Genomic DNA, 12,618 nt, shown 5'->3' on the forward strand with positions numbered 1-12,618 from the left:
ACTGTACAATTTGCTCAGGACTGTGAGTTTGGCTGTAGTCTACAGACGATCGGAGGGAGCCGGGAGCTAAGGCAGGCCCCAAAGTTGCATGGACAATGCCCGGGACAATTATAGACGCAGCTCGATGAGAAAGTCATTCACATAAACCTAAGTGAAGAGATCAATACAAAACTTTTAAACATCACTGGTTCTGAAAATTTATGATCAACGGTTCTGACCTACGGATTTTACACTGCGACGTTGTTTTTTGTGTGTTTGGCCGGCTACTAGTCCTGTAAGGCTGTACTACATGGAGGTAGTAGACTGTACAAGTGCAGCGGGGCCGGGCCGAGATTGGTGTGGGGCCTGCAGCAAGGTAAAATTGACAGCGTCCATTGCAGAATGCCCGCGTGTTATCCTTTCTCGTTTGGGAGGAAATTTACCGCTGTATTCAGAATGCCTTTTTACCAGTATAAAAGCTCAGTAACTGATGCATCAAGAGCCAAGAGTCTGTAAATTTCTTAGCAGTAGCTCCATTGTTTTTTCTAAATTTTCGCTGAGATACAGCAGTGCGTATACTGGTCCGATCGTTCTGACTCAGGCGTTCACAGCTGTTTAGGGAGCCGTCATTATTTACGATCTGGGGGTCGGAGGAATTACATTAGAACTCCGAAATTTTGAGTCACACCCCAGCCAACCATGATGACTTTCAGTAACCCCCTCTCTAACAGAAAGTTTGGCTTACCTGAGCCCATGTAACAATATGTAGATAAAAAAGCTCACCTAATAAGCAGTCTCCGACCATATAGTATTGCTAAATTTGGATGGGTAGCATTTCATTATGGTATGGTTAAATGTCCAAAGTGGTTGTTGAACTCAAGTCAAATAAAATATACATTCTATGATAATATAAAGGATGTATTCACAACAGTTCAGTTTTGTCCTAGATCCTATGCACTTATAGTGATATCTGTTGAGAACATTTCTCCATGACCCAGCCTCTCCTTCCAACCCTGGTAACGACTGCAGAAAACTACTGTGTGACATCATCATCACCAGTGTTGATCCTCATCTTTACTGTCGCTGGTGCCATTGCGTACATGAACAACGATATCATTTCATCGTCACTATCTTCTCTTCATAATAAGTATTGCTAGTAGTAGCACCTACTTGTTGTTTTTGCCTTCCTTCATCTAGTTGATATTTATTTGTACTGTAAGAGTATTTTTCTTTTTTTTTTAGTATGTATCAGAGGAAAATATGTATATAATCAACAAATCATTATTTCATTGAGGACAGAGTAAGACAAAGAAAAAACATTTTGAGCACCCCCCTTATAACTTTCAATTTTGAATAACCCCCAGGTCGTAAATACTGACGGTTCCCTTACTTGCTGCCAAAGGCCATCGCGTTCACTGCATTCGACTGCCTTACCATACATTGCCAAACTATGTTGCTTCGATTTCGCAATCACCTTGCCGCTAAAGCGACAATCAGCTGAAATTTATTACTTCAAGTTACTCAATTTTGATAGGTATTTGCCTACAGAAGTGAGCCAAGTTATACAGTGTCGTCTTGATGTTACATCGGTACCCGAAGTTCTGAGTGACCAACTGCAGGGTGCGCATCGGTGCACTGCCGACTGCAGTTTGAATAATCCGTATATACGCACACTGTACCAGAATAGAATGTCTGCCTCCTCTGCCAAAGTTCTGTATCCTCTGAAACACAGTAGCAGTGCGATTTGAACGGAGAAGAACAAAATAAAACCATTCGCAGGTCATTCAGCCGGCGACCATAGGCGATTACCCAGGCAGTGTGGCGTGGCATGGCAAGGCCCCAGGAATGTTGCAGGCTCGATGATGTCATCAGTATCGGCGTTCTCGATCACGTGCACAGCCTACAAGTTGTCAACAAACCCGCGCGGCAATCCAACTCGATCGGGCAATATTTAGCGTTTGTATGTCACTACAGGAGCACAAATTTGGCTTATTTCTTTACTGAACAACATTTCACGATGGATGTAAGAGAATAATATGTATCGAACATAAAAAAAGGTTAAAAGTTACAAATACTGGGGCTTTAATTCTTGACAATGGAGTCAGATTGCCATCTTGTCAATTCCTTCCTAATGTCCTGTATTTACACATATTTCTAATTCTTTCTGACATCATTCATCTCTAACCAATCACAGTCAAACAAACTTCTGTGCTTTCACGCCAAAGCCGGTTATATCACAGCCTGAATTACTCTCTTTACTTTTGTGTGTGTATGCATCACGGCCTATGCCTATACTCAGAGCGCATCGCTCACCACTGGATCTGGTCGTCACTTATCCATCCACTGATACATTATGTTATTGTAGCATTAGTACAACGTAGCTGTAGTATTAAATAAAGTTTGAAGAACGAGAGCCGCCCCCTCTGTCTCCATCACTAGTGCACTTGAATTTAAAATTAAGTACCTGCTTCACAATCCGGCACACAAAATGACCGATGCAAAATTAATTTTCACTATGGCAGAGATTCCCATGGTTCTTTCCAAAGACTTTCTTTATAACGCTTACTGTAAATCATACATGGTATCTATCATCATGCCGCTACCATGAATTCATGACCTTGCAACTAGTAAAACTATTATGAATCCTCATAAACTGGCAAGCTCTTCTTGCAAGTCTGAGGTTAACTCATGAGTCAAAGACAGGAACAGAAAAGTATTGTAACACATCTCTTGCAAAATCTGTGTTGTGATTGGTCAATTATTGTCACCTGGTATGCCTTACTTCGATGCTGATACATGCAAAGGGTCAGTTACCCCAAATGAGTTTTGGAATCTATGGCACTTGGAGAAACACACTTATACTGTTATCTTCATGGCAGTCAATATGTGTATGCTGTGATTGTGCCTTTCAACTGTGTCATTAATATTATTATAAAGAATTTCTTTGAAATGCACTACACAAACATCTCAGTACATTGTACATAACATAATAAAAAGTAAAATGATAAAAGTGCAACCACACATGAAGCTTAAAACAGAAAACTCACAGGATAAAAATGATAAGTTTAACCAAAGCAAGCTTCTAATACATTACAAAATATAGATATAAGTATGCATGTGTTTTTTTACACACACATATATCATGTATATTCACATACACACACACACATACAACTTTAGAAAAAGTTTTGATACATGAATGCATGATTGTACAGTCTGCTTATTGCACTTGACTTTTTGATATACAACAGATAAACAGCAAATTAGACATGTTTACAATGGATGTTTTTCATCTATATCATTTATGCAGATTTCAGTTTGATTGTCTTGGACAGACAATAGTGTCACAGTGAAACCATTGATGATTACAGTGAAACAATTGCAATGCTGCATACTGAATATCTCCTACACGGTGTATTAGCATCAAAATGGCTGAAGACTAAATTAAAAACTTTATAGAAAACATATTTTTTTCAGAAAGCCATTTTCAGTATACTATTTGATAAAATTATATGTAGTTCTGTGATATGACCAGACTAATATCATGTTGTTTCATCTCTTCCACTACGCTCACTTCTTCTTCTTCTTCTTTTTTTACCTGTATAGTAAATAAACAATTGCTGAATTACAACAAGGCACATACATCTCTGAACGTTTGTTTAAGTTCATATTTCATCAACTTGTCAAATTACAAATCCAGCCACAGTTTGGAGCTGCTGAAGAGTGAATTTGAAGATCAGTAAATAGACAGATTATCTTGAGTAGTTTTCATTTTTTCTCTATTGCCCTTTTACTTTGCAAATAGTGCTACCGCAGCATAATCATAACTGTTGATAAGTATCAGGATGATTAAAATGAAGACACTGCAACCAATGTATTTACACACGCTGCACAGTACAATAAATTACCCATAATACTCTTTGATTTATATCCTTGAAGGTTACTTTTCTAACAACTTTTTCAGTTCTGCATGTAAGCACTAGTGTGCAGCATCAGAATAATTTTTAAATAATATCTAGTAAAAGTACGTTTAGATATTTCAGTGAAAGTTTGAAAATAACCTCTAAACAGCCATAAAAGTCACATTCTGCAGGTACTACAAATGCCATACTTTTTAGGCAGCAAATTATGAAGAACTGAAGAGGTCATTCTCTGAAAAAACTTAGCAAGCAAATTTCTTTTGTGTTTCTGTTTGGAAAAAAGCAATATCCTTTTGTTTCATAAAACAGGTGTAACTAGTCTCCCTACTTTACATCACATTATTCTGTATGGCTGAGGACACAATCTCTGGCAAATTTCACAAAAATGCTATCTCCTCTCTCATTTATGCATAATTTTCCAAATTATTTAAACTGACAATTGAGAAGAATGGTGTGCATAAAAGTACGTTTTCAAAATTTTGATAAATAGTCTGTGAATTTGTCTACACATGGGAGACATATTAAACTTCACTCAGGTATCTCTGAGGATACAAATCGCAATGAATTATGGGAAATCTACAGTACTGTGCGCTTGTCATCACATTGCCAAGAAGTGGTAGCTGGATGTGAGTGGTAGGTATAAATGAAGCATTCACAAAGGCAAGGATTCTTGTTTCTTTATCAATTGTAATGTAAAAATGAACTTAACAAAGCATAGTTGCTGACAGTAGGCTGTGATGTCATTCAAATGCATTTAAAGATAGTAGAAATGTGTCTCAAAATTATGTTAAAACACAGAATGCAGTTCTTTGTCCCTGATGATGAGTTTGGATGCCATCAAAATATATACATTTCAAATTACCAGATATTCCAACAGTAATATCAATAAATTTGAAAAGATTTTCTCTAAGAATCTAAATAGCCATTGAAAATTTAAATGTCTGTTCTTAAATATATTTTATGATTGTTTCATAATTAAAACAAAGGTTAATGCTGATTAAATTAAAATTGACCATTCACACACAAGACAACATGTTTTGGAATGCTGTAAGCATTGGCAAGTGCAGATACATTCAAAATCCCTCAATATCATAGATTGAATGAGGTATCTCAAAGATTGAATAACAATTAACCGTGAGGAACAAGTAATGAAATCCATGCAACTAAGATGCTGTTTTGTCTTATGATGCATTATTTGTGATGCCAACCTTAAACCAAATCAAAATATTTGTGAATGTTGTCTCACAGCAGACTTCCCAAATAGTTTCAAATGAACAAATGTTCCATATTGTTAATGATCAAACACTTAAGGGGTTCTAGGCTATTTTAGTCTTTACTGCAGATGCTGAATGGTTCAGTCAGTGTTTATGCAGAAGTTTGGGAAGATAGTATGTGGTGTTGGAACACCAGTAACATTTGAAGTAAATAAATTGATATAACATGGGAAACCCTGATAACACGCCTAGGGAGCCCTTGTAAGATTTCCTTCAGATACTGCCCTTAACAAAAAGCTGATTCAGTTCATGCTGATAAAATAAATATGCTGAATAGTTCTTGCAAACCTTGAAACAAAGTTGTATATTTTTCATGTTTTTTTTATTTAGTTGATATATATAAACTTGCCTCTTCTGTCAGGATAATAATGTAATATGAAATTCAAGAAGTCATGACTCAGCTGACACATTATGTGGATCAGGAAGAAATTTGAAGTGAAGAAAACACACCTTGACGTACACCTGTAGATCTTTGTGTATGAACAGCTTGATGGGCTACCCTGATACGTATCTTCTCTCCCGTTGTTGGATATTGCTACAAGGTAACATTATACTCTAGTCATTTATCAATGTCGCATAATTATTTATGATATCTCCTTGAATCATATTTAAAACTTATTACAACATCAAATAAATGAGTGCTCCATGTGACTTGATATGTTATCTCTGTGTTTGATGAATTATTTTTTTCACTTGGTACAAAGACATCAAAATGAGTGTGTACTTACTTGTTGATCAAAGGTGAGTGCCGTCTGTAATGACTCGCTATCTTTGAATCGAACAAATCCAAATGCTTTAAAAACAAAGAACAATTGAATGATATTATAAGGCTTGATGTAACATGCAAACTGTTCATCAAATTAGAACATTTCCACTACAACTTTCTTCAATCCAAAAATACAGTAAGACACATCATAATATATGGGATACAGATTTTCAGTTTTATATGCAACCTTTATAGCTGCTTATGTTACCTAACAGTCTCAGAGTACTTAAAGCACCCACACATAGTGAAAGTTTTTTTCTTTTTTGGGCACTCCAGTAAAGCAAAGGAAAACAGTGTATAACCTACCCTAGTTCACATATCATACTGCAAATCAATGTAAATTAGGATGCATTTTAGGGAGTTTTCTGACACTAAAGATTTTACAATACTCTTCCAGTCTGTTGTTTGTGTGGAGTCATTCTAAAGCATGAGAAGTACATGAAGAGCTGACTGTTTGTCTTGTTGAAAATCAAACATTTATGATTTTTCTTCTAACAGAATTAATACAGGGTATGGAGGTCCATTTCAAATTTTAAATATTAGTGAATTCAAGAAATTTACTTCGCTAATCTCAAACTTTACATGATGACCTTAGATTTTCATATTTGAGTATGGCTGCAATTTGCATTCATGGAAGTTTGAGTAAAAGGCACATATTACCAGGTGCATATTATCTTAAATTCAGAACTTACCATAATTTTTCCTCCTTTTAATTGTTGGCTCTTTAACAATCTGAAAGATGTGCAAAATATTCATGTTGATGATTAAAGGTATACAATCACCTGTAATCTAAATATGCCCATTTATGGTCAAAGGGGTGTTCCTTGGTATTCAAAATGCCTGTGTGAGGGCGCTGTTTTTAAAAAGCGGCCATCCGCTTAAAGTCTGTGATTGGTTAGATTTTCTCTTTCCATGGTAACTGTGGTGAAATAGGAATAGGTGACAGTATACCTTTAAATGTTCTGGAGTGTTCTTAACATTCAATATCAGGATTAACATTTGTACCAAGTTGAAAAAATCCATTCTGGGGACTGATGAGTTCATAACTTTTGTTTATTATGTGAGGTGTTATATATCATTGGTTTACTAACCAGGCCATATGATATTTGGTTTCCTAAACCATGTAATATGATACTTGGTTTACTAGCCATGCCATATGATAGTTGGTTTACTAAACCATGCAATATGATACTTGGTTTACTAACCAGGCCATATGATATTTGGTTTACTAAACCAGGCCATATTAAACTAGGCCATACAATACTTGGTTTACTAAACCATGCCATATGATATTTGGTTTAAAATGATAAAGGAAAATGATAACAAAACTTCCTTACTTCTAAATCTTCAAAAAGTAGTCTTACATCTTCTACTGTACAGTCTGGTGGAAGTCTTCCAATATAGGCTTCAAAGGGAGACTTTAATTGTGGATTTTCTTTGGTCTGAACACTGACACTAGTACATATTCTCTTTGAATCACTGTGTCTGTCATTGATGGCACCTTCTCTGCTGGGATGACTGTGTCTGTCATTGACGGCACCTTCTCTGTATAGATGACTGTGTCTGTAAGTGATGGCATCATCTGTTGTTATATCAGTATAGGCATCATAGTTGTTACCACTATGACCTGTGTTGCCATGGATCTCACCACTGGCACCATTGCTGACTCTAGCATTACCACTTCCTCTGTTGGAGACTCTCTGAGTGTGATGAGTGTCATATTTGCCTTGTGATGGATCCCTAGAATAATTTGGTCAATGCAGAAATACAGCAAATAAATAACATGACACACGTATTAATAAGTTAGTTTGTGAATTACTACATGATATAAACTTTGGCGTCAATATCAAGTCATGCATCAGAGTTAGCTGACCTTTGACTTAGACTGTCAGCAGTCCTAAATGCATTCTTTAGGGACACAATAAAGTTATAGACTACATGAAAATGAAATGAGATCAATTGCATTTTATAGCAGGCATTTCTTAGCCTTGCTTGTCAAAGTTTATATTCTTGGAAATACCATTCCTCACCTACCCTACACTTAAAACCACTGATAAGGTTAGGTAGGTTGGTCATTCACACACAATGACTCTACAAATTTCCAATGTCAAAGTAAACTGTCAAAGTGGATTTGTCTTGAACCATGACAGCAGTGATCATGACCTCAAAGATGACCCCATTTTTAAATTTCCAAACACCATAACATACATTAGCAACTATGTCGTTGGTAACATACGGGAAATTTTAAATAGATAAATAAATAGTCTACATAAAAACATGATTTATGTGTGCCTCAAAAGTTAAATTGGTCTCTCACACCAATTGTGCATTATCTGACCACCTGTCATCTTTACATCCAAGTGTAGAGCATGAAGTGTAGCTAACCAAGTGATAAGCACCAAGTGTAGCTCACCAAGTGTAGCTCACCAAGTGTATAGCACTTATGACAGACTTCAGCATTCTATGCAGTTGTACTTCAGAGGTTTGTGGCTATAGCGTGTCTAACATATTCCATGTACAGAACATTGTGATGAAAAAGTTTGTAAGAATTTACCTCTTGGGATTTCTTAAGGCTTCAAGATACGCTTCTCTTTCTATTTCATGTCCCCTTGCAACGTTGAAGACCCTTATTGCCTTGTTAACAGACCATTGAAGGCAGTCGATTAGATATCGACAGACAACATAACCTGTTCTGTTCACACCATGGGTACAATGCACACCTATAACTTTTTCAGTATCTTGATTTTGTTCAATGAAGTCCTGGACAACTGTCTTGAATTCACGAATAATTCCTTCATTTGGTACAATCTGTCCAGGGACACCTATTCTCTTATGCAAAACTCCCTTGCTTGTAATCTCTGCAATATCATAATATCTTGATGTAAAAGTGAGAGAGATCACTAATCCCAAATTTGGTATTTCAAGTAAATCGTCAACAGTAAAATATTGTGCACTTTCTAGTGATTTTTCACACAGTCTTTTATGCAAGGGAGTTTTAAAGGCAATGATCCGTGAATTTTTTATCAATTTACCACATTTGGTATATTCTCGCCATCTGTCTGGTATTCCCCTTTTTGGCATCTTGAAACAGCTTGAAGTAGTGTCCACCTCTACAGTTACAAGATTTCAAGACTTGCACAATGCACTCACCTAGGAAATAGGTACGGTCACTTAGATTGCCACTCCCTGCAGAACAAAGTATGGTAAGAATTAGTCTGCTGTACACTCCATCAACCTTGAAATAAACAACTTGAAATATACATACAACAGAAAATGTGTAATGGTATACGCCACCTTCCTTTACAATTTTAGTTTGGCTTCCAAAGTCTACAGCATAATAAGTTTCTAAATCTAAAACACTTTAAGTTTCTGGTTTGTTTATTTCCACATAGACTTGTCATCATGGTATAAACAAACCAGCCTTATAATCAGTCAATTTACATGCTGACTCAAATGCCTCTAATGAAGAGACTATCTTGTACGGAAGATATTTCAACAAAAAATTCCTATATACAAAAATGTAAAGGCATATTTCATTGATAATTTGTGAACATATAGAAGAGAACATCAATTCCTAACATTTATTGATTTATATTTACCAGGTATGTTAATTTACTTACAACTTTCACAGCAAATAAAAAATGATGCTATTTAGGAATATTAATATGCATCACAAAGATTAAACAGATTATAAATATTACATAAACATGACATAAACTTTCATCCAGTATGTGTTAATGAGGATGAGTCACTCCTTCCAATCTGCTTTGATGAATTGTTTGTATTGTGAATGTTTCTCAAAAAGCATTACTAATAACATACTGCTGAACATTATAAGAATAAATTTATTTAAATGTTTGAATGTACCATAGTGTTCGATAAATGTCTTCAATGTACCATAGTGTTCAATAAGTCTTCAATTTCGCCATGCAAGTCGCTCTTTAGACCATCCCCGGCGGCCACTTTCATTTGAAGTTATAGAGATAGAATATGATACAGCATGGAGCTCTATGGATGCAGCATAAAGCAGATTTCCTTCATTATAGAGATAGAGAGTACTTAAAGAATAATCAGACGCTGTGATAATTGAAATTAATCATTTATAGTATAATAATGACACATAGCTGCAAAATATGGGGACATGAAATTAATGACAAGTGTAACTTTCTCAACGATGTTAGTATATCTTATTATAGATTTATCCTAAAATTACTAAACATGCACTATTTGATGGTGTTGTTGGTGAGCTAGTAGGTAGATATCAAATTCACTTTATGGTGATAAAGCACATGCTCAAATACTGGCATAGATTGGTTTTATCAGATGACATCTTATTGAGATCTGCTTATACATCCAGGTTGAATTCAGATTGGTCTAATTATATATAAAGTACATTGAACTCTTACAGTGGGAGTGATATATGGTCTTGTGTTTCCAATATCAATTCCACAGTTAATAATGTATATGATAGTTTATGTGAAATTTATGAACAAACATGGCTGAGAAATATTCATAATGATACAAGGAAGTGTGGAATGCAGAGGAATAAGCTCCGAGCTTACAGACTATTTAAGACAAAATTTTAATTTGAAAGTTACTTGTTATATATAAGATCTTTTACCTATGGGAAGTGGCTGACAAAACTAAGAATTTCAGATAACAACCTTCAAATAGAACTGGGTAGAAGGTCAATTCCAAAAATTTCTGCAAATGAAAGATTATGCAAATATTGTAAATCTTTAGTTGAGGATGAATTTCATTTCTAATAGAATGTCCAAAATACAGAACTTATCGAGATATTCTATTTTCATCCACAAGTTTGTATAAATCCTGGCTTTCTTGATTTGAATGAGAGAAAAGTTCATGTATATCTTTTACTCTCAAAGACAAACTACCTCTTGCCAAATTTATTTCTTGTACTTTAGTTCCTCCCCCAGCTGCAGCAGCAGCTTCATCCAGTGTTTGTTGAAGTCTGCATCTTTGAGTTGTGTAATTTTTGCCTTACCATCACACTCCCTTGGTGTGTTGTTGAGCAATAAAGTAAAGTGATATTGTGAAGATACAGGTCTCGCATGGAAGCGACCACAGGAGCTTCGATCGTCGCTTCGCGAAGCCCTCTATTATATATGGCACAACAAGTAAAAATTAGGGGTTCGCTGAGCGACGATCGAAACGCCTGTGGCTGAACCTCCATGGCCAGCTGAACCATGGCCCAAACATTCAAAATTTAAAGTATGTCTGACAACCAATCTACCACATTTCTATCGAAACAGCTAAATGTACCGTTTCGAGTGTAAATTCGTTCATTGTCCCTCCATTGTCCTGGAAAAAAAATCTTGTTCTGTTCATGAAGAACCCGGCCGGACCGGATACGTACCGTGGCGTCAACGTGAGCAGTGGCAGCTGTGCATAAAAACGCCGTTTGAAACGGCGTTTCCAAGAGTATCATACAAAATTGTTAGTTACCAGTCGGTACTGGTATGGAATTCATGTAGATTGGTCACTGGTAGACACTATACACTTGTCGTATGGGATCTAGTTACAGGGCGCTTTCCAGGTTCGTACGACGACAGGTCGACTAGGGTGACGGGTCATAGTTCACAATTTGAGACAGCGCCTCCACCGTTTTGAGTGCGGAAAAGGTTAGCAAAACGTCACCAGTTTGCGTAAGTCTAAATCACCACGGCATATCAAAGCCGAGGCAAACATCCGAAATATAGCAAAAGATAAAACGTGGTTAACGAATAAGAGGCGGAAACAATTAAATTTGATGAAAATCTATATTGAGATATAAATAAAAGCCAAAAGACCAATTGCCTAGTCTGGGGGAAGCGAGCTATAGGCTAAGGCAATTTTCAGTGTCGGGAGTTTCGGAAGTTGCAGTGAGTCGGTGCGGTGAATTTCAGAGTCGTAGTTGGAGAACAGTTGCGCACAATTTTCACGTTCCCTCAAAATTGAATATGAATTTTGTCCAAAATATCCTGGGTTCATAAAACACCCCTTGCTAAAATTTCTCCAAAACCGGCCAGGTGTACAAGTTAATCTTTATGATTTATCAATACTTGTATACTAGGCCTATATTCTAATATAATTTCATACACGTTCAGTGATTTTTCAAATATCGCAAGCGTGAAAGGAAACTTAACAGACGTAATACCAAATTACTGGTAATTCTTGATAATTAATATTTCACATTTCATATAATTATGATGTTAATATATTTTTTGAATACTCACCTTGCATATGTGCATTCACCCCGAAGTCCATCAGACTGCGTTGAAATACCGACGTATCAGTCAGGGGTTTCATTAAGTTTTGAAGTAGGGGGCTAGAATCGAAATTTAGGCGGCTTGCAGCTGCCATGATCACACAGCGGTTGTCGTTGGGGGAGGGGGTGTTCCCGGTCGAAGGCCGGAAACCCTGAAAAATGAGCTAAAATTTACTTTTTACAGTCACTTGAATTTCTAGTATTTTCAGGAGAATTGTCAGCAGTGTTCCAGGGCAATTTGTGTTCATATCATAAAAGCCATTTTCCCGGGAGATTAGGCCTAAATATGATAATTCATAATTAAAAATGATAACATGTGGTAATGTTGACGATAATTTGAACAAAGAAAACAGGTCTTTAGAGCCTCTATGTTTTTAGGAGGTAAACTATAATGATTCACTATTATTAATG

At 36.2% G+C, this 12,618-nt stretch overlaps 1 protein-coding gene across 2 annotated transcripts; it reads right to left on the reverse strand.

The window, feature by feature from the left end:
* Nucleotides 1-1,439: 1,439 nt before the first annotated feature.
* Nucleotides 1,440-11,532, reverse strand: LOC139145827 (RNA/RNP complex-1-interacting phosphatase homolog). 2 transcript variants are annotated; one of them, XM_070717237.1, is made up of 7 exons: nucleotides 9,807-9,947; nucleotides 8,494-9,125; nucleotides 7,277-7,679; nucleotides 6,632-6,671; nucleotides 5,902-5,966; nucleotides 5,624-5,708; nucleotides 1,440-3,577 (listed from the first exon to the last, which is right to left on the reverse strand). In XM_070717237.1, the coding sequence occupies exons 2-7, from the start codon at nucleotides 9,018-9,020 to the stop codon at nucleotides 3,522-3,524; spliced, it is 1,176 nt and encodes a 391-aa protein (XP_070573338.1). In that variant the 5' UTR covers nucleotides 9,021-9,125; nucleotides 9,807-9,947; the 3' UTR covers nucleotides 1,440-3,521. The 2 variants fall into 2 exon arrangements, with proteins under 2 accessions (XP_070573338.1, XP_070573339.1); XM_070717238.1 differs by lacking the exon at nucleotides 9,807-9,947 and adding an exon at nucleotides 11,317-11,532 and having other exon boundaries at nucleotides 1,995-3,577.
* Nucleotides 11,533-12,618: the final 1,086 nt, after the last annotated feature.

Source organism: Ptychodera flava, chromosome 12, assembly GCF_041260155.1.
Source record: "Ptychodera flava strain L36383 chromosome 12, AS_Pfla_20210202, whole genome shotgun sequence".
Taxonomy (NCBI): Eukaryota; Metazoa; Hemichordata; class Enteropneusta; family Ptychoderidae; genus Ptychodera; species Ptychodera flava.